General features: G+C 38.1%; 1 protein-coding gene across 8 annotated transcripts in view; it reads right to left on the reverse strand.

Annotated features, from left to right (window-relative positions):
- The window catches only part of LOC136843417 (uncharacterized), a 398,498-nt gene that overhangs the window by 25,612 nt on the left and 349,601 nt on the right, over positions 1–23,285 (reverse strand). For all 8 annotated transcript variants that reach the window (XR_010854548.1, XR_010854547.1, XM_067111856.1 and 5 more), the window contains one exon: positions 3,207–3,469. Coding sequence is in view for 6 of the 8 variants with exons in the window: in XM_067111856.1 (XP_066967957.1) it covers positions 3,207–3,469 (263 nt within the window). In the remaining 2 variants the exon portion in view is untranslated. The remainder of the gene's footprint in view (positions 1–3,206; positions 3,470–23,285) is intronic.

Below are 23,285 nucleotides of genomic sequence, written 5' to 3' on the forward strand. Positions count from 1 at the left end.
ACCTGACACTTGCACATCCATGACACAGCATTCTCTTAAGTGTTACCCCACTTACAGACAGGCACAGAATCTTTGTCTAACGGATCTAATTTGCACACAATGTAAGTCTGTGACTCATCCCGGCTAGGATCGAAACACACCTGTTACCTGGCTCAGGGCGAGTTTTCCTTGATATCCTCATGAAAAGGAGACGGGAGGAGTTTTAAGGAACCGAGACCTATCTTCCACCGAGTCATCATAAAAGCAGGCTGGGCCTTCATTCACTAATTCACTGGGTAGAAAGAGATATACTTATTAGGATGAATATCTGATAAAACAACGTTGCACTCAGGTTAATAACTCTCCCATGCCCTTCCGTTTTTTTAATTACTTTTTGGCCACATGACTGCTGATCTCTCTCTCTCTCTCTCTCTCTCTCTCTCTCTCTCTCTCTCTCTCTCTCTCTCTCTTAACTGCGATCCATTACATTCAACTGACCGCCAGGTACACAAGTCCCTACTTTGGCTACCGAGGAAACAATGCAAGCAGCAAAATTTATGAGGTTCTTTAAATTCCGTTGCATACATTTATAATATATATATCTATACCCTTATCTATTCGCCTACCTGGGGCGGAATAATGATAAAGACAGTGATAGCATCTTTTACCTTAAGGCACAGGCCACGCCCAACAGATACACTTGCACAACACTCTACAATGACTTTTTTTTTTTTTTTTTGCAAAAGTCGCCTTTATCTTTTCCAATGCGTTTTGCAACTTGATCGTCTAGGATCTGCGGCCTGTTTCCCGGTTTTAGAAAATAATTTTAAGTTCTCCTGTTTACATAATAATGTTAACGAAGCAATCTCTCGCGAGCAACGAACGCTCGACATCGAGTGAGTGAATGGCTCCGTCAAGCGTTACTGCTCATAGTGTGAGTGCGCAACTTAGTCGCTTTCAGTTCGGACTCTCTTTCGAGGGACACAGCGTCCGACCTTTTGCGGACAATATACGACTATTTACGAAAATTAATCAGAAAACAATAACATAACATATGTACCGCATTCACAAGGATGGTCTACCACAATTTGACAGCTGCTAAGGACTTCTTGAAGAAAATAATCAAAACTCTTCATTCCATAAGACTGGCATGCTTGAGCCCACTGCACTTTAAGAAGAATAATTTCAGAGATCATGACAAATCAAAATTTTCATTCAGCTCTGATTCTCAAGTCAACTGAAGCTCTTGATGTTCCTAATGATTTGGGTCTTTTCAATTTAAAGGAATGTCTCACAGCCTTCTACTGTACTTTGCCTTCCTAACACTCAATAGCTGCTGATTAACTTGTGGCATTTTTCTGCATCCTATGCAATTGTTCGTCCGCCTCAATTCATATCTACTAAAGTTTCAGTTGCGCATATCATCAGACTTTATAAAGAGACGAAGTCAAGGCAAATAAAAATTCACATATATAGTCTGAACACTGCATGACAGCATGATACCGACAAGGACGGCTGAAAGTAGTCTTCTCTCAGTGCGTCCAAGATTCTCTTCCTGATCAGTTAAATAAATTTACCTTAAGCCTTAGAGAAAGTTGTACAAGAGCTTGATGATTTTCAAGCACATTCTTCTGTCTATAACCTATTCATTACGAGAAATAATCACACACACACACACACACACACACACACACACACACACACACACACACACACACACACACACACACACACACACACACACATATATATATATATATATATATATATATATATATATATATATATATATATATATAAACACGTATTTGCACACAAAACGTGCCCTTCTCAAAAAAAGAAAAAGAAAAAAAGAGGCCCAGCACAAGCTTCAGCTCCCACCTGATTTTTAACATTCGTAAGACCCACTAACAAAGAGTAAGCCAAGGACTGCAAATGCACTGAATTCAGTACACCACCGGCCAATCAGCGACCACCTTACACCTTTGTCTTCTAGCCGATGGGAAAACTCCAAGGAACATACTGAGAGGAATCTCTTAACTCGATTTCATACGATGATGAAAAGAAGCACGTGTGATGTCGCAAGTGTAAACTGGAGTTAGGTTAAACCAAGGTCCTTTAAATATACTCTGAGTAGATGCAGTCAGAAAGTTACTGATCTGTTTTTCTGTTTTTATCATCAAAGTTTTAAAACTTTTTATGTATGAAAGAAAGTTGGAGCGAGAGAGGGAATGTCTTCATCCAGGTTATCTTTTTTTTTTTTACAGATGACATGAAGGTATACAATAACTCACGTCTGTTATCTCTCTCTCCTTTTCTTTCTACACCTACTTACCACCTACAATGGTTAGCTAAAAACTAAGGTCAATAATTCACTTCTTAGATCAAGTACTGAGAGGGCTGACCTACGTTCTCATCCCCAACTGAGAAAGGACAATGGCAAACTATCAAACTGTGAATGAGGCCTCTACAACCAGAAATCGTATGGCGTTTTTAAATTTGTCAAATAAGTCGACAACTAGCACTCAGAAATTTCTTATGTAACAATAACTAACTAACTCTCTCTCTCTCTCTCTCTCTCTCTCTCTCTCTCTATTTATCGGCCACGAACTAAGACGATGGGAAGAAATTACAATACGGCTCCAGATTGTACATGACTCCACTAACTTTCATTTAAATTAAAGTAAAAGTAGATCGTGCAAATGAAATTCGTCCCGACTTCATCAGTTCATTAGCCATTGTTTTGATTCTCGGGGTACGTTTCCTTACTTAATCTTGGTGTTTTGTCGACTCACTTTTTACCTGGATTTTTAATTAAAGGGTGATTAAATCATTAAATGAACTTTCAAAATCCATATCTCTCGCTCTGATGCCTAAGCACATACGAAAACAAATGTGTTTGGGAATGGTTTTCTTCTTAAGTACATTAAATGCCTAAACAACAATGCGAATGTGGATGTGTCGACCAGATTGAGAATCTACCACCATTTTCTACCCCAGGCCCGAAGAAAACAAGTAAAAGGAAGACGACAGAAAGAAGGGAGGGAATTAACCGTGGAGGAATCGACAAGTCTGGCTTCTGAAGGAAGAAAGTTTATGAGTTTGGAAAAACAATAGTAGGATGATCATTCTGAGTTTGGAAAGAAAAAGTAACTGAATCACGTCATCGGGGGGGTTTCCGATTTCGCTTTAAAAATACTGAAGTAATACATAAAAAAAAGTCTAACCTTGGTATGAGGAGGTTCTTCGCCGCTTTCGTGTGCCTCCTGATGGTGGTGTTGGTGGGCCTCGTGGAGTGGAAGGCTGGGGGCGTTGCCGAAATGCCCACGGGGGACGCTGGGCTCGTGTGTGTAAGAGGGGGGGCGGCTGTGGGTGTGACGGACTGTGGGGTTGGAGACAGGGAAGAAACAGGGGTGGACGGGGGCGAACTGACCAGCGGCCGAGCATTTTCCTTTTGGCTGGTCGATACGCTGTTTTCTCGGACATAAGTCTGGAAAGGAAACAAAAGAGCAAAACTTCAGTACATTGCATTCACATCACAAAGAAACTGTGTCAAAAAACAAAAAGGTTGCAACTACTGCATTACATAGCATATCTGATTTAGTTTTAATTAAAGTCACCGTTCCGATCTAGACGATATATATGGTAAAACTGTCATTCAGATAAACTCCTAAACATAGTTTTAACAAAGATGAAAATAATCGTTCTTCCAGACAATTTAATTATTAAAAAAAAAAGCAAAAAATTTCTCTTCTTTGCCTAGCAATTCTCGTAAAATTCCTGTTAGGCATCAGTAACTGAATATCAATCCTTACCATATATAAAAAATGAACAAATACAAGCAACAAAAACCTATCTTCGACTTACATACAAAAATAACAGACGTTCTGTGAGACAAAAGCCTACAGGTTTGTTGGAGGGCTCGACTCGATGATGATGAGTCTGTTGTGATAATTCGTCCAATGACTAATATTGAGAAAATTTCACTTAGATAGTTTGTCCTTTACTCTACAGTTGAGTGATGAATGTAGCAGTGACTACCGTCTCTTTTTTTTTCCATATTAAAACAGAAAAAAAGTACTTCCACTCAATAATTCAAAATAAAAATCAGGAGAACAATAACGCAAAGGCGACCAATTTTCAGTTTTCACTAGAAACAATGATGACGATAAGGATGAAAAGCGGAAGACACTGTTTAGGTAGATTAACATAAAAAAACAGGAACCTTCTCATGTTAGCGTGAGATTCCGGAATGCTGAACGGAAGCCTTGTATGAATGCTACGGAAAATAGCACGGGGAGAGAAATCTGTGAGAAATCGCCAATGTCATTTCACTTTTAAAATCCTTATTTGCATATAACGACTGGGAGTCCTCAGATGTCTACATTGTGTACGAGCTTATTTCTCGTTCATCCTTGAAATGTGCACGGAATCACTCTCTCTCTCTCTCTCTCTCTCTCTCTCTCTCTCTCTCTCTCACACAAGATAAATTTTGTAATTGTTCTGGTTGTCTGGAAAATTCTGGCATTAACATTAAAGTTAGAGTCATACATCATTTGTTCCTCTGGACTACAAAGATGGAGATTTAAATTAATAATTCCGTATTCATACAAAACTTAAAAGCACACTAGCTTAGAAGAATTGTTTAGATACTGATGGAAGGGGTTCGTGGGACCATTTCAAATTTTAGAATTACTTGAATAAACATGAGGACACGTATGCGCATACACTTGACCAACTCCCAATAAACAAATAAAATATTAATATTAATCTAAGACGGATACGTACGAAATTTTACCACCGATGCCTGAATATGTGTAAGATTATCCTTTATGCAATAGTTGAGGAATGACACCGCCAGACTATGGTAAATGGGAGAAATCAAGGAACAGAAACTGCAAATCCTGGCATCTCTTGAAGAGATTCACTCTTGAATTCGCGATCTTCAAGTTGTGGCTATGGAATAGCAGGGCTTCCTGTGCCTTTACCAAGAAAGGGTTGAAGTGATGCACACAACCAAGAATCTTAAATAATGTACATTAAGCTTTTATTTTAAGAATCAGATCTCTCTCTCTCTCTCTCTCTCTTCTCTCTCTCTCTCTCTCTCTCTCTCTCTCTCTCTCTCTCTCTGGGTCTGCCACCCAATATTGTAATGAAATGGGTGGCTGGGGTAATGCACCGTGTAAACAATAGCTGTAACAAATGTTTGATGACGTCATATATGTTCATTCGTTGAGCGTGCAATAAGATTTCTCTTACTTGCTTTTATTCTTTGTGTGTGTGTGTGTGTGTGTGAGAGAGAGAGAGAGAGAGAGTGTTTGTATTTATCCTAACGTAATCTTAATGGCAAATAAAGATACCTCGACCTAACGTTATCATCCAGAAAACTGTTAGCCGTTCTGTTAAAGATGTTTCTGGATTTTAAAAGGCACAACGAAATTTTATTGAAAACAATTCTGATTATCCTGCAGTTCCCTTATTTACAAATGCTAAAAGAGTACGAAGAAAAAGCACTGCTAAAATATAAATCCCCCTGAGTCCATGTTCGGCTGTATTTTATTTCACACCGAGAATTGAAAAGGAAATCTCGGAATAATCACAAGAATTGGCCTTCCATACGAGACCCAGCACTTTCTTTTCCATTCACGCAGTGAGCTATCGAAAACCAGCAGAATGCGTTGTGGTTACTTCATCTTAACCTCAACCCCATTCTTGGTACGCTCCAAATATCGCCAACACCATTCATTCAGGAGACACAAGGTGTCTTCTCGGGAGGAATCAAGACCTGTCTAAATTAATGCAACCTTGCTATTAAATGTAAGACGGTCACAGCGTCGGTCGAGAGGCTAAGGGCTACAATCCAGTCTAACACAATGAGAGCTTCGCCTTTCGGAACAGGAGACCACGTCCAACGTAACTAAACAGATCCGAGGGACGAACACAGGCCTCGTAAAACTCGTCCGGGTGACCACTTAATGACAACTTCCTGCCCCCTTTTTCCCCCTTTTAAGGATACGCGAAGGATGGGCCCTCCCAACAACCCTCCACCTCCCTGCCGATGCCCGAACGGCGATAGCCCTTAAAAAGGCTGAGCAAATGGGTGGAGACCTGGAGGGGAAGGGGAGGGGGATTGGGGGTGCCTAGTGTTATTTTTTAACAGCTGCCTATTACTTCCAAAACGACATGGAAGCTTAACACAGAGATACAACTTGCCGAAAACGCCACTGACAAATTACATTTGTACTTTTGTATCTAGCACCTGTCGAGATTTAGAGGTGTAGCAGCAACCCTGTATTTCGGCCAGACTTGACATGACCTTCGTCACACAATGGGTCTACCTTTCTTTTTCGATACCTTTCTTCTCGTCCGAACGTATTTATCGCGCGATGAAGTACCAGATGACTCCGTGATTTTTGTAAGATTTACATTTACTACCTGGCGTCTTATACATGTGGAGTCTGAGAACAAGCTTAGTTTACAAAAGAATTTAGTTGAGGTTAACTGAAAATGCTCACTACTTTAATTTTAGAAATTTTAGAGACGTACGTAAAAAGAAAAAAAACCCCACCAAAATGGTTATTACGAAAGAAAGGATTACACTCGGTGTCAAAAGGTCCTTCAAATTTCAGGAATGGAAGGAGAGAGTAAATCTGAGGACTGAGATCACCCAGTAAGAATAAACCCGTCGTCAAATGCTGTACATTTGGACGCATCACTGATCGCCCATATATGCCACTTTCTCTCTCTCTCTCTCTCTCTCTCTCTCTCTCTCTCTCTCTCTCTCTCTCTCTCTCTCTCTCTCTCTCTTTCTCTCTCGGCTACGACCCAAAACTGTCGAAACCCGTCCATAGTTCACATCTTCGGTGAAGTGAGAAACAATGGGTTGATGAGCATGTGCCCAGATCATTTATTCCTTGCCAAGGATCGAACCTGGGACCTTTTGCTATTGAGCGGTTTGCTACAGCTTACAGAGAGAGAGAGAGAGAGAGAGAGAGAGAGAGAGAGAGAGAGAGAGAGAGAGAGAGAGAGAGAGGGTCAATATTGCAACCAAGAATATAAAAGATCCTTCAAAGTTCACGCCCAGACATTGGCAAACAGAGCACCACCAACATCAGACAAAGGACCTTCTAATCTCAAAGGAGTCTAGGAGAGAGAGAGAGAGAGAGAGAGAGAGAGAGAGAGAGAGAGAGAGAGAGAGAGAGAGAGAGAGATTAGCGGCCAAATAAAGACCTGCGTCAACAAATTAATGCAAACTCATCCCTATACCCACCCCATACCCTTGTGACTAAACCAGGCACTGGTCATGCAATGTAACTTGCAGCTATTCGATGCCCGGTTCTCAAGCATGCCGTAACGAATTCCGTTGCTTCTCTTGATTTAAGTCAAACGTAGCTCCAGTAAGATGAAATATCTTAACAGCATAATCTATATATATATATATATATATATATATATATATATATATATATATATATATATATATATATATATATATATATAATATTTAAATGCATGCGTGTTTGGGATGTGTTCCCAAATTCAAAACACATTTCTTTAAAGGCCATTGATAACAAAATAAATATTTGATAAGGGCTTGAAAGAACCTAAACACCTACGAGCCATGTTACCTGCAAGGAAGAGTTTTTTTATTTTTTAAGTAAAGGATTTACGAACTGGAAATCAAAATGCCTTGTCTAGCCTAAGAACAAAGGAAAAATTGGAGAGATGGGGAAAAGTCATTAAGGGGAAGATATTGACAGAACATGAAATCCGACTGAATAAATGCCTCAAAACTCTCGCAATCAGAAATAAATTGTCCATTAGCCTAGCAGCTCATACAAAAGTAGTTTCGAAAACTATACAAACATTTCCTCTGCAATAAAACCAACAATTTTTTTAAATTAAAACAGAAAAATGACATCCTTCCCTGAGAGTGAGTGAGTATTCCTCTAGCTTTCTTGAAACTAACATATGTCAGTATCTTGGGAAATAAGATGAATTAGTTAAACCCAATGACATTAAAAACTATCGAAGGTGAGGAAATAACGCAGTGAATGGACAGAGACTAAAGAATAAATGAAATAACACAATAAACGGACAGAGGCTAAAGAATAAATGAAGTGAATCTCAGAGCGTATAACTCCTTCCTTGTTCGTAGATGGATGGTCTCCTACGCTAAGTACTGCAATTTTATCCTTATACGTGAGGGTTTTCCGTGGTTAGCAAATGTTAAAACCTCCTCCCTTGTATTCAACGACCACAACCTTTAGCCTTCCTGGTGTAGACTTATCCGTCATATTTCCTTCGAACATTTTCTCTTTCTCGACCTAAAAGTTATTCCGTTTTGACTAAACTCCGAAGGTAGAAAACATTAAAATCAAGTAAAAATAGTGAGGCTCAGTCCCTATATTTGACATCTAATAACATCAAATAATTGACAACGTTGAAAAGATAGTAAGAAAAGAAAAATATGCCTTTTTATCAATTTATCAGAGTAGAAGGTAACACTCACCACAGGAAGTTCTTAAAATAATCAAAAGCAAGATTTAAATCGCAACTAGGCTTGGAGGAAAAACAATGTTTGCCATTTTTTTTTTACTGCACCCCAGACCCTAAGAACTTTATATATATATATATATATATATATATATATATATATATATATATATATATATATATATATATATATATATATATATATATATATATATATAATCACACACACACAATGTATTTCATTATTCCTGAGGCTGACTTCAAACAGTCCATCGTTTACAACAATAAATAACGAGTACCAGTCCAGTGAATACGAGACTGATGCAAGGGTGAAAACGCCCCTTCCTAACAAACAATAAAAACTGTATTTGGGGATGAAACTGCAGTCCCTGAACTGTATTTGGAGGGCACTCTGCAGTCATCACAGCCGACAAAAGACGAAAAAAGGCTGATAGCATCACGACAAGGAAAATCACCTTCAATCAAAATTACCTGGCAATTTTATTCGTACTCAAACTGAAACTCCGTGAAGCGGGCGGTTAACATTGCTTATTCAGCTTCTATATGTAGTAGTGAGACGGGAATCGTTATGCCGCACAAAATAAAAAGTACAATGAACAACGGATTTTTTTTTAACAGAACTTTTTTTGTATTCTACAATGATCTTTGAAAAAAAAATTTGACTAAAGCGAAAAAACGTACAACGGAAAGTTGTTTTAAAACAAGGTAATTATATACACATATACATAATATATATATATATATAATATATATATATATATATATATATATATATATGTGTGTGTGTGTGTGTGTGTGTGTTTGTGTGTGTGTGTGTGTGTGTGTGTGTGTGTGTGTGTGTGTAGAAAATACTGCCCAACGATAGTTTTACATGCAGACGCATGTAATACACTAATAATATAATGGTGTAATAACACAGCAATAAGTAAGAAGAAATATGAAATGTTAAAATACACACTAAAAAAAAAAAAAAAAAAAAAAAGACGTATCAGTGGATCTCATCCAAACTACATGGGCGAATCCTGCAAGGGATGCACAACAGTGGGCAACATGGGTATACAACAGGATGCTGCCGGGGATGCTCAAAGGAATCGAGTCGGATAACAGGACCTCACAACGACCACGTTGTTTTTGTTACCTTTAATAAAGGTGTATCAGCTGTACTCTAAAAGGCTTTACACATTAATACCGAATAAGGCTCAAACCCCTCTCTCTCTCTCTCTCTCTCTCTCTCTCTCTCTCTCTCTCTCTCTCTCTCTCTCTCTCTCTCTCTAAGGAAGTACTCTTAATGGTAAATACCAGAAAAATACCAGTGGAACTGATATGACACTAAAGGGGAATTCAGCTTAAAACGCTAAAAGGCTGTACACATTAATACCTAATAAGGCTCAAACCTCTCTCTCTCTCTCTCTCTCTCTCTCTCTCTCTCTCTTTCTCTCTCTCTCTCTCTCTCTCTCTCTCTCTCTCTCTCTCTAAGGATATACTCTTAATGGGAAATAACAGAAAAATACCAGTGGAACTGATATGACAAAAGGGGAATTCGGCTTTAAATGCTACAGCCAGTATCATGGCCTCTTCTTTTCGTACCAGAAATATTAGAAGAAAAAATGGAACTTGAGTGAAATGCCGTCCTTGATCCCTGTGTCCCTTCTGTTTACAAGGGAGTCTATCACTTCCACTTATTTTTTTTTTTCTTCTCGTTCGTCTTCCATTTTCCCTGTTCCTCCTCTGAAAGAGTTTAATCGTTTTGTCATCTTACCCATAAATCCTATCGTCTTAAAATTCTAACAATAAATGCATATGCCTTCATAAATTAAACAAAACGCAAGCAACTTCTAAATAATTAATTTTGAAACAGTCAATCAGTAACAAAGAACAATATTCAGAGTTTTACAAAAATCGGCACTTATGTAACATATTTTATTGAATGGGATTTTTTTTTACTTCGGTTACAAATTATAACATGAATGAATTTTTATAAATCATTCAATATCAAAATAAAAAAATTTAAAATCACTAAATAAAACAAATCGGAACAAACGCAATTTCTGCAGATTTGATCATAAAAAAAAATTTTTTTTCCTTGTAATCTGGAAGTTAGACCACTACAAAAAATCAGGTTCTTCCAAATCACATGGCAAGGACACCACATTGTTTAAAACTATATTATATTTTAGTTACATGTTTAATTCGACATCTGACAACCTAAAGTGATTGAGACCAGAGAACAAGAAGCGACAATGTTGGGCATTTACTTCGTGTAGTCGACAAAGAGTCGGGAACATGATTAAGAACACTCGTCCTAGAACACATATGGTCTAAAGTACACTTCCATACACGAGAAGGCTGTACACGTTGTGTGGTGTTCGCGTATGTGTGTATGCGAGGATGTGTATTATTAGTGGCCTTTAGCTCAAGAGCTATACTACCATACAATGAAAAGCTGCAGTATCTGCAAAATTTTCGAAATGGAGATATGTCACCTACTGGGGCCCTGAAACACTATTATGCAAGTTACTGCAGTTTCAGAATGATTCTTCAATGCTTTCCACGAGTATTTAGGGGATCCCATTTGTAGTATCTGCAAAATCAGTGGTAAGGCAAGGGAGTAGTCTATCTACCATTTTTCTCAGTTTTGTATTTTTGTATGTATGAGAGATGTGTATTGTCAGTGGCCTTGATGTCAAGAGCTATATACGCATGAACGGTAAAATCCCTGTTCAATCACATAAAACTTGGCATTTTGTCCTAGGCATATGTTGAACTATGTTCTAAACGCTACTGTCAACAATATATTCTACATATTTACATTCATATGAATATGTTACACAAGTTAATGCTGTTCCACATATCTACTTCATTTCAGTGTGCTTTCTTTACTACTGAAAAAGACTTGATCGCCCTTAATGCAAGACTGTGTTGTAGGTGGCACCGAACACCAGTTGCACGCACGGGGCCTTTATCTCCACAGCCTAAAATGGGATGATGGCTCATAACTGCCAAAGCCTCAATGAACCCATTAACCACTCAACGGAACATCTAGTGGGTCATTATTCACGGCTATTGATAACACATAAACCGGCCATAAACTATCAATCACATTGCGATCATAAAGAAAATAACTTGAAGGGTCTGCTCCACTCGGCCCTTCTACTGTATTACTGTATTTCATGATTCCTTTCTCTCTCTCTCTCTCTCTCTCTCTCTCTCTCTCTCTCTGATATTTTTAACATTACCCTTTCTCTATCAGCTGACAGGCTAACTTTACTCTGTCCAAATTATACCACCAAGTTTCGCGAATCTGACGGCAATGATTAAATCTTATTCAAGGCAGAACATCATTGCCTGATGTTCTGCCAGTGAAACCTCAGACTTCATAAACATCGCTTCAACGTCATTATCATTAAGATAATTATAAATCAGATTTATTTTGGGATGTCTTCCCATCCGGCCTCTATTGCTCCAAACTGAATAAGTTTACAAGATAGAAAAAAAAAATGAAAAGATCGATCACCACTGAGAAGGAGCCTGTCATCAGTACATGCTTATTAAAACAAAAGCCATGACAGGCTAACGTTGGGCAAACAATGACAATCTTGCTAGTTACCAACAAATTTTTCTCTCATAACAAAACTTCTATTGTTCCAAACTATTGCTTAAAGACAGTGTTCATCAAGGTCTAAAGACTACCGTCTACTGCTTCCTTCGTGTTTAAGATCCCCCCCCCCTTTTTCCGCTTTCTTGTTTTCTTCTAACTTGGGCTAGTAAAGGGCATCGTTTACTCGCCTTTGATATTGAAAAAATCTTCACAAAGTGTAAGGAGAAACAGCGCAATCCTTACTCCCAGTAAAATATTACACCTAGAATTATCTTATTGTTCTGTCGTTGTCATTATAAAAGTACTATATTCGGTACTTCCTTTCCTAACTAGAGCAATATCTTCCTTTATCGAAGTATCGGCACATCCTAAGGGTATCAAATAGGCCTACGATTCTTCTCCTCTCTTGTGCACCAACACTCACAACTATTTGCTGCCTTCCCGGGACCCAGGCATCTCCCCTGCACAAACCACGGCCAAGAAGCACGCGCGCGCACACACACACACACACACACACACACACACACTCATTTAAACTAGAAGTCCATAATCATAGTCCATATCATTATTTCCTAAAATGGCGACGAGGCTCGATTTGTAGACAAGCCAACGATAATTCTCCCCGGTTCTGCTCTTCCTTCTTCCTTAGGCCTACCACAATCCCACTTGGGCCTCTTATTACGTCCCCGAAAAAGATCATTATTAATGGTGGCAGGAGTTGAGAGCATGTGTTGGAATCTCAGTCTCAATCTTCATTAGGATTGTCAACACAGTCGTCCAAAAGGGAACATTTGGTTACTTTCCATTTCTTCTTACGAAGTCAAAGTCTCCTCTTTAGAATATTTAGCTGAATTTGATATTCAAAAATTCTACACATATATAAGAGGTAAAAAAATGACATAAAAATAGCAGTACGTCAATCTTAGTATGGAATACTAAGGACGTAGTTACCTATAAATGGAAATAACTGACCATGCACAGAAAATAAATACCCCTTTGCTTTTCAGAGCAGAGCATCCTTTCCCGTATGACGGACAATATTACTAGAAGCTCTGCTAATTTTTTTCATTCTCATATTATAACCACACCACCCCAAGATATGCAGGTGCTTGCCTAGAAACTTATCGTACTAGAGCAAGTTCTTCTGTGTGTGTGTGTGTGTGTGTGTGTGTGTGTGTGTGTGTGTGTGTGTGTGTGTACATAAGCACACAATCAATGGGCGGCACCCACCGTGAGCACTTGGCCGGACTGACCTTTATTTGCATTGGGGACTTTGCCATAAGACAAGATGAGGTTTCCAGCCGTCTCACACTAACCCATAGTCCTTGGTTCCTCACTCCATTCTCCTCTTTCGGACAAAATTTGATCTACGATCTCCACGAGTTTCAGATCATCGCTTGATCTTTGGTCTCGGACGCCTGCCTGCAGATTGTGAGTGTCGAGCGGTTTCTCTCTGATTCAAACAAAGCTTTGGTTTGCGGAAACGAAAAGTCTAACTCCAACGATCTGGGGAAGGTTTATACCCATCGACTCAGACCCGTCTTTACTCTTCATTTAGACTGAGACTCACTATTAGTTGTCTAACAACTTGCCTTTGTTCTGAGTGTCTCGTTTTCTAAAGTTTTGCTTGCCTAAGTCCTGACAAGGCGGGATATCAAGTCATGCTTGCCCGAAAAATATTCATTTATATCACTGGCATTTCATCCTCTCACGCGAATGTTAGCGCGCACATGTGTGTATGATGTATGAAAGACCATTGGGCGATACGCATCCTTTTTTGCTGGTGTAATAATCTATGCACTATCCTCGTCTTCTAAACCACTTTAGATTCGAATACCACTGTGACTTAAGAGAGAATTTCTTCATTAGTTTTCTCTAGGAGTTCAAGGCATTCAGTGGAAAGCATACCTTAAAAATATCACGAAACAGATAAGTTAAGAGGTCATGGTGGCTATTTTCAGAGAACATATATATAAGCATTTATACTTACACATAACATATTTTGGTTCCTTGAAATTTACGAGAACATGATTTTACCCTATGCAAAGATAACTGCCTATACCTTGTTCCGCGACAGCTCATACTAGAAGCAATATGCAACTCCAGACGTTACATACGGGAAACAACGATATACAGGACGCCTTCAGGTAAGCACAAACTAGCTCATCTCAAATACGCACTTCACTACATATCTGGACGAGTACTTGATATTCATGAAGCTTGGCTCCTTTGATAACATCAATGTATTACAAAGAGTTTAAAATTTGTACGTAGATTATAATGATTAATATAATTAACTGTCTTTCCAATAAAATATACCATTCACAGGCTGAAAAGCCGTAAACAATTTATTATTTAAATGACTATTACTTCAGTTACCGCGTAAGTCCAGACTTACTGTACATTCAGATTTGGCCAGAGCTGTTCCCTCCCTCATAAAAGGGCACTCCCCAAAAGAAAAAGGTCTCCCCCACTGGGCTGGGGATGGTCTCCACCTATCGAGCCCATCTTGATGAGTTATAATTCAATGGTAAAAGAAAGGAGGGCGTGGCCTCTCAATCGTAAACCACAATTAGAGAATTACTTCTGAAGCTCAAATATATAACATATCAGCATAATGGATTTCCAAATTGAGCTTGAATGCCTATTTGGTTCTCTTTCTCTTTTTCCTCTCCTTTCTACAAACGGGCAATTTCCCACTTTCCGTGCGCATTTGCTCTCTCTCTCTCTCTCTCTCTCTCTCTCTCTCTCTCTCTCTCTCTCTCTCTCTCTCTCTCTATATATATATATATATATATATATATATATATATATATAAAATGATTTTTATATATACATATCTTTTCAATACATACATATATATATATATATAAACACACACACACACAAACACACACACACACACACACACACACACACACATATATATATATATATATATATATATATATATATATATATATATATATATATATATATATATATATATATATATATATATATATATATATATATAATTATATAAAATGGTACATATTTATTCCTGCAAACATTTACATAAATCTAAAAACTCCTACACCTTTCCTTTTCCTAACACGGGTTGTGAAATTTCATACATCAAATACAGAATAAGCTTCCTCAAGACCCTCTTCGAGTAAGGCAAGAAATTCAATAAACTATTTAAAGGTCACACATACACACAAAAGACGCCATAATGGCATCGATTCTATGCCCATGGCGCGTTTACGGAAATCACCATACAATAATCCCATTAATTCTGTTGATGACATCATTGTTTGTGACACATGCCACTGGGCATTTAGACGTGGAGGAATGTGATGTGGATTTGAAGGACCTTGGAAAGTGTGCCCTATCACTGACAGGCATACCGTACTGCATAAATTTGTAACGCCGTGAAGTTACATTTACACCCGATGTGATCAGCTGTAATTGATTACAGTAATGTAATACTTGACTAGAGCATGATGTGATTACTCAGTGGCAGGGTTGGTTTTACGTGATGTTGCCAACAGACATCAGCATATGGCGTAATCAAATAGTATGTATATATGATGTAAGATATAACGCTATTTATATGCACACTTACATAGGATGTGATAAAATATCAAGGTACACCCTAAAAACTGTGCTGATAAAGCTGCGGGTGATTTGATCAGTGAATAATGATATAATGAATTACAATAGTGTAGTATAAATACTTCGGCCTGGTCAGTAACCTGTATTCAGACGAGATTAAAGTTGTATGAGAGATAAGTTTGCGTATTAATGTACAATGCATTTCGATATTTTTTTCAGTTTCATTAGCTTCTTATGGAAAGACACTTACATTAACTGAACTGTTTCAAAAAGTACAGTTTTCTCATACCTGCGTCTTTTGTTTTGTGAGAAACTGTGATTCTGGATCCGTGCCATTCCGCTTAAATAGACTTTTCCTTACTGGCTCCAATGCTTAAAACGCCTATTAAATTTCGTATAAGTTTCAAAGGACATATATTAGTCTTCCTGTATTTTCTCTGAAGAAATACTTCTGGGCTTATGTTATGTCCCTATGGGTAACTCGTGACGTCATCGATCACGTCCTTAACCTTCGGAAAGGAACGTAAACAGACGAACGTGTCAAACCCGAACTTTTGTCATCCTTGACGTGTGAGAGAGCAAGCGACGAGAAACTTGTGGAAACACACAATGAGAGAGAGAGAGAGAGAGAGAGAGAGAGAGAGAGAGAGAGAGAGAGAGAGAGAGACCTTCTGTCACAGACTCGTGTCTATTATAATATTAATGATATTTTTTACTGTTATCCAACAGTGTTCTGCAAAAAAATATTGCCGCAAGAAAACGATGAAAGGAAAGAATAAATGTGCAAGGCCTTTAATGGGACCTTATCCTACCTTCCACTATTTACAATGAAGCGGCATTTTTATGTACCTTTTTCAAACACACACATGTATACGGTATATACATACATACATACATATATATATTATATATATATATATATATATATATATATATATATATAAAAAAGTACTTTGAAGTATACGATAAATGACTTGATAAAAATAGGACTGGCGAGACACTTGCCGTTGGATTTTAAGTTAGTAAATTCCATACTTAGAGTAAGCATTGGAAAGTAAACCATTTGTTCAAAATGGATAAAAAGGGAACCAGTTTTATAACATTTTCTCATGTGTAGCTTAAAAAAGAAAATAAAAAATTTCATGTATTTCCTCACATCAAACAAAACATGGCAAAACTGATTAGTGTTGATCAAAAATGCGGTTTGCTTTTGTTATATTCGTTAAGAGTATAATATAAAATCTGGTTCTTTCAAATATTCATTAATATCCAATGAACAAAACTACTCAAGCATAAAATGAGTAGCCCGAAAAAATAAAAAATAATCCAAATAATGATAGACAAGACCGTGGGACATTTACTTTCCAACGAAAGGCAACTCTTCAATTGAGAGTGACGTCACACTGGACGGAAGAATCTGCGCCATCAGTGATTAAGATTCGTGAGGAAGAACCATTCGTTGGAAGAGTTCCTTCACATTCAATAATGCAAGAGGGGTGGTGCCGTTTGTGCACCTCGCGGGGTGCACTGTAGACACTACTAAAGGTTTTTTGCAGAGTCCCTTCGGCCCCTAGCTGCAGCCCCCTTTCATTCCTTTTACTGTACCTTCATTCATATTAACTTTCTTCCATCTTGCTTTCCACCCTCTCCTAACAATTATTTCATAGTGCAACTGCGAGGTTTTCCTCCCGTTACCTACTCTCAATTTCCTTTCCAGCGCTGAACGACCTCATAGGTCCCAAGGCTTGGCCTTTGCCCTAAACTCTATATTCCATTCCATTCCACAATGGCTAAAAGGAGGCGGAGGGAAGAGGGGAGCAGTTAGGATTAGGATAAAGAGAAAAGTAAAACAAAAAAGCAAAATAAGATCATGGAATAAAAAGCAGTAGACAGGCAAGGGTGACACGGTTAAAGGACAATGCAGAGAAGGATGAGGAGGAAAAGATGAATAGAGACCAGGATAGATGAAAGGGTTTAAGGAGATACAGGCCAGGAATGGGAAATACTGAGAGAAGAAAGACGACAGGATAAGTAAAACGGAAAGACCGAAGACAGGAGGGGATGGGAAAACTAAAGAAGAGGGGCAAAGAAGTGAGGCAAGTGAATCAGGAGACTGGAAATGGAAGAGAGAAAGAAGACTTTCATGAAACCTCTTTGCAAATAGGCTCGAGCCCATCTGACTAATCCGAGCTCCCCTCTTCACCCTCCATGAACCTCTGCTTGCATGCAACGTAAACAAGTGCTCCCATGAAGGCAAACAAATGCGTCCAGCCAGCCGACAAGCAAGGCTAAAACAAACAAACAAACCATTTAAGGAGTTGCAAAGCGATTTTTACTTTGCTTGTATAATCAGGAAGAACACTGATTCCCCTAATTATGTTCAGAAGAATTTTCGCGTCTGATAATATTTAGTGAAAAATTTCTCTGTCTAATTCATGTTACGGAACATCCAAGGACAGGAAACCTGCCAAATATGAAATCAAACTTGTAAGCATGTAAAGCTGAGCAATTTCTCCAAAACTACTGTATATATATCTTACAATTATACGCGTCTGGATTATTTGTTCTTTTACTGAAATAATAAATCATTAAACATGGTCTAGATAATAAGAGTTATCTATTTAACTCCCGGGAAAAAATACTCATAATTGTATCTCGTATCATAATTAATGAGACTACACAAATATGAATGTACTAAATATCTTGATACATATAAAATAAAGTTTCTTTACAAAAAAAAAAAAAAGCCGATGGAGCGGGCAATCTCATTTGCATATATAGTATATTTCTGAAGGGATCTAAAAAAAAAAAAAAAAAAAAAAAGAGGGAAGGAAGAAGTGAGACACTGCGTAAAACCCTCCTCTCGAGATAAGGAAGACTATAAGTATAAGTATCAAACATAGAAAGGTCTCTCAGGTCTTGTTTTACGAAAGATCGCGTAGAAATGCGAGTGATAAATGAAATAAGCTGTAACGCCACTTATTTCAATCAAGACACTTGTTACCTGTTGATATACCTGTGTATTGTAAATCCTATGAAGCTATAGGCACCTCATCAACAACAAACAACAAACGTATGATGTGTGTGAGAGAGAGAGAGAGAGAGAGAGAGAGAGAGAGAGAGAGAGAGAGAGAGAGAGAGAAAACATTACTGTCACTAAGGAATGAAGAGGTCTTATCGATAAAACAGAAATATTTTGAATCCCGTCTTAATCTTGGCTTTGGCTTACGGTGCCATATAAAGGAATTTTAACCGTAAACAACAATAAAAAAGGGAGTGGGGACTCAGACAAGACGTCCAGTAGAATGGAGGGGGGGGGGGCCGGCGACAAAGATGAAGGAAGCTAACCTTGAATTTTAAATATTTATTGATCCTCCAATCCGGTGAGGTGGCAAAAAACGGAAAACCATATTTCCTTAGTTTAAAGAAGCAACCGAAGTTACAGACCCAAGAGATAAATAATCAGACAAGGAAGGAATGGTGCAAAACAAATGAGAATGTGCACAAACCATTCAATCGACAACGTAAATACATTTCCCTCTCTCAGTACAGCAGGTCTTCTCAAACCTTCATCATTTTCATAATAGAAGATACCAAACCATGCGCTGGAGTAGAAACGCGATACACGAAGGAAATTCTGTGCTGTTTTTGCTTGCAATGGATTGGCAAACATTACTTCGTTTGTGTGCTATTTGTTGTTTGTCAACAATATTCACTATAGAATATGATCATGACATTAAAACCATGTTCTAGGGACCAACAGGGACCCTTGTTAAAGTAAATTTTATATTTATACGGCTCTGCACTAGGGAAGTAAGGAAATCTTAATAATTTTTCAAACTGTGATGGAACAAAATGGCTTCCGTTGCGATTCCTTTGTTTCCAAGTAATGGTACTTACTCCGATGCCCTATTGGTCACACTGGGTTTACAGTAGAGCAAGTGCAGCCCTTCGATCTATCATTAAAATTCCGAATTCCTTGCGAAGTCATATACTTTCGCCACGGAATTACAAAAAATAATTAAACAAATTAACTAAACATAAAACCCCATTTATAAATACTTAAAAAACAATGAAAAGTGGAGGAAGAAAAAAAGAAGTGAAGAGTAAACAAAGCTGTGTTCTGCCAAGATTAATTCTGGTTTATTTACATACGTCCGAATTTGGATCAACCATAAAACCTTACCTTTCAGCCATGGCTACGCCAGCTGGGATTTCAAACGACAAAAACTGTATACTCAGAACAACAGGACCATTGACGAGAGATTAATCACATTACGCCTTGGCAGGATCACGCTGAAAGAGAAGAGGGATTTCGACAACACAAGGCCCACTGATAGGAGTCGCTTCTTCTGCGTTGCAATTCTGTGCGCTTGTGCTCAACGTTACGGTTTCTTCAATAATGAATGCTTCTTCTTTGCCTTCTCCCTCTTCCTCCTCTTCTTCTTCTTCTTCTTCTTCTTCTTCTTCTTCTTCTTCTTCACTCTCTATATGATCTGCCTCTACTGGTTTGCAAGTTTACCTTTAACCTTTTAATGCCATTTCTCTTATTCCCCTTATTCTTTTCCTGCGCTTCCCAAAGCGTTTCAGATTTTTCTTGTTTTTTTTTTTTTTTTTTCATCCCCATACAATACGGTTCCACAACTGGTTCAAGTCTCCTACAAAAGCTGTTTCTTTGAAAGTCCAATCACCACTGTAGCGATGTACCCCCTCCTCCCCTCCATTCTTCGTAAGCCTTGTGAAACACCAAGAGTTAAAGCCTATTTTCTCCCTCGCCTTAGTAAGGTTACTTCGAAATGAGCAGGGCAAATGAGCGTAACACGTCACGGATGAAAGGCTAATGAAGAATGCCAAGGGCACCTCGCTGCTACGCAGGGTACTGGAATTGGAAGAAAGACGAGCCATAAAGAAGTTACGAGACGAGTGAAACCAATCCACTTTTCTAAGGATTTAGACTCGAAGGAAAAGGATACGGATGATGGAAGAAGAGGTATGGTTAAGGAATCAGCAGCAATCATTCTACAACAAATACAAAGGTGAAAAGGTCACCTCTTTAACAGCCTCTGTTCCCAAATCTTGATCGCTCTGATTCGATGCAGCCACCAACTTCGCATATCCCCATGACGTCGACTTGCGTAACAGTTCAATGATACCTGTCTTGTTATAGGCAAGTTCCAGCTATGTGTCGAGTTTTTCAAGCCTATTACCTGGTCCTTAATTGCGACCAATTCTTTTCCCTTTCGCCTCCCTAATACACACACACACACACACACACACAGACTCCATAAACAGACAATTAATTTACTATGCATCAACCAAAGAATTTTTAAACACTTTCGTACATAGGGCCATATATCATCTATAAATGAAAAACAAAGTGTTTACAAGCGTTCATTTTCCTGCCTTTCTCAAGACATGGGACAGAGCAGGCTCTTGAAAAAAAAGAATGCGAAGCGTTAATACTAAAAAGTAGATTAGCATTCTCGCTTCTTGACAAACTTTAGCACTTACTTTAAAAAACTCGGACAAACGGCACAAATGTAAAGAATTTATCAAACACATAGACACAAAAAAGGGGAATTCAAATTATGTAACCATAGACAGTATGGGTCGGTTTTATCAGCTGCTAATATCTTTCAGAGTCCTTTGCCCACCACTGGATAGGATATCCAAGACAAGCGAATCCCATCCGGCTATTTGCGGTTGGCTGGGTCCACTTCCCAAAAATCAGGACGTGAGAAAATGAAGTAAATACGACTATTGAACAGAGAGAGAGAGAGAGAGAGAGAGAGAGAGAGAGAGAGAGAGAGAGAGAGAGAGAGAGAGAGAGAAGGGTTGATGTACCACAAGATTCTAACAAAAACAAACATACACTGTAACGGCATCCCAGCTCAGTCTTGTGTATTTTTATCCAGTATCAAATTCTGTTATCAAAATATCCAAACTAGAAGTATGCGCTATACATATCTAAATATATATATATATATATATATATATATATATATATATATATACTATATGTGTATATATATGTATATATATATATATATATATATATATATATATATATATATAGCAAAATATTCCTTATTTGTAATGCTACATAACCTTGTGCACATTGCGTTACATAATCTAATGTACATAAAGGGTTTCATACCACTATCAAAAACTATAGTAATAAAAATAAATTTTGCATTTAATATGGAAGTTATAGGGCCCGTGAATGGGACATCCCAGAAAAGGACATACCAATGAGACATCCAAGTTAGTGACGTGAATGGAATAGCTAAAATAAAGAAGGAATTCTGACATTTTATTACTGAAGTAATTTTCATACGACATTTGGAAAACCCCAGTACCTTCTAACCATTGTGGAACAACGATCAGAGTATAAGAGTTTTAACCATAGCCTAAGATGTACACACCAAATTCTTCAAAACGTGAAACAACTCAGTACACACTGCATTTAATTTCCTGGGTGCACAAAACTGGTATGTTAACCAATAATTCGAATAAGTGAATTAATATGTAAAAGAGAATCGCCACTGGGCACAAAATCAAGACATTACTGTACCTTGTATAACTTGCTAACAACGGAGCTATTCAGCACAGACGGGACAATAAGCAGTGACAGAGGACAGCGAAGAAACCTGTCACACAAGCGCCAATTACTCATGCAATAATGCTCCAAATGCTCTCTCTTATCTAAGCAGACAGGTGAAGCCCTTGAGAGGTCTCAAGCCGTATTGACGACGCATGAGCAAAGAAGCTTTCCTAAACGGATTTAGGCCGGTCCAGTGCTCGTCTGGTTGTCCTGGTTCTTTCTCGCCCTTCCATTACATGAGAAGCCTCACTGAGCAGAAGCAGCGGCAAACCTGTTAAGCCTGTTTCGACTGACCAGTAATTGTACTTGTTATACTTTATTTCATTGGCATCATGTTACGTTATTCTATCACTTGTGTTGTCAGAGTCGTAAAATTTAGTATGGTCAGTAGGATTTTTTTTTAAGGCTTATGCACACTTAAGAATAAATACAGAAATTGACAGGAATAAGGTTTCACTGACTGCAACTGGCTCAGAGATCGAACACAGTACTTGCAGCTGGTGCGTCTAACGTCCTAATCAATGGACCGTAATAAATAAATAAATAAACATATATATATATATATATATATATATATATATATATATATATATATATATATAATGTATATATATAATATATATATATATAATGAGAAAAAGCTTTTCCAAGCATCCTAAATACATCGGTATCACAAACCCGCCACCAACACTGAAAAAATAAAAAAAAAAGTCGCTGTCCTCACACGGAATTTCCCAAAAGCTGGTCGTAGCAAAAGCCGCGAAGGCCCTTTAAAATTCACCACGCGCAGGATTATCATACTGGATTATCACGGAGCATGGAGCAAGGCTTGTCAAGACCGGATCCCTGCATAAATCCTCCAATAACTAACACCTTCACTTCACATTAAAAGTCTAAAAAAATCCTCGGGTGATCATCTTGGGAGTCGGTAGGTTGGGGGCTGACGGTGTGAGTAAAAAGCAAAATTTATAAAAATAGAAATTAAAATGA

This window comes from Macrobrachium rosenbergii, chromosome 11 (genome assembly GCF_040412425.1).
Source record: "Macrobrachium rosenbergii isolate ZJJX-2024 chromosome 11, ASM4041242v1, whole genome shotgun sequence".
Lineage (NCBI taxonomy): Eukaryota > Metazoa > Arthropoda > Malacostraca > Decapoda > Palaemonidae > Macrobrachium > Macrobrachium rosenbergii.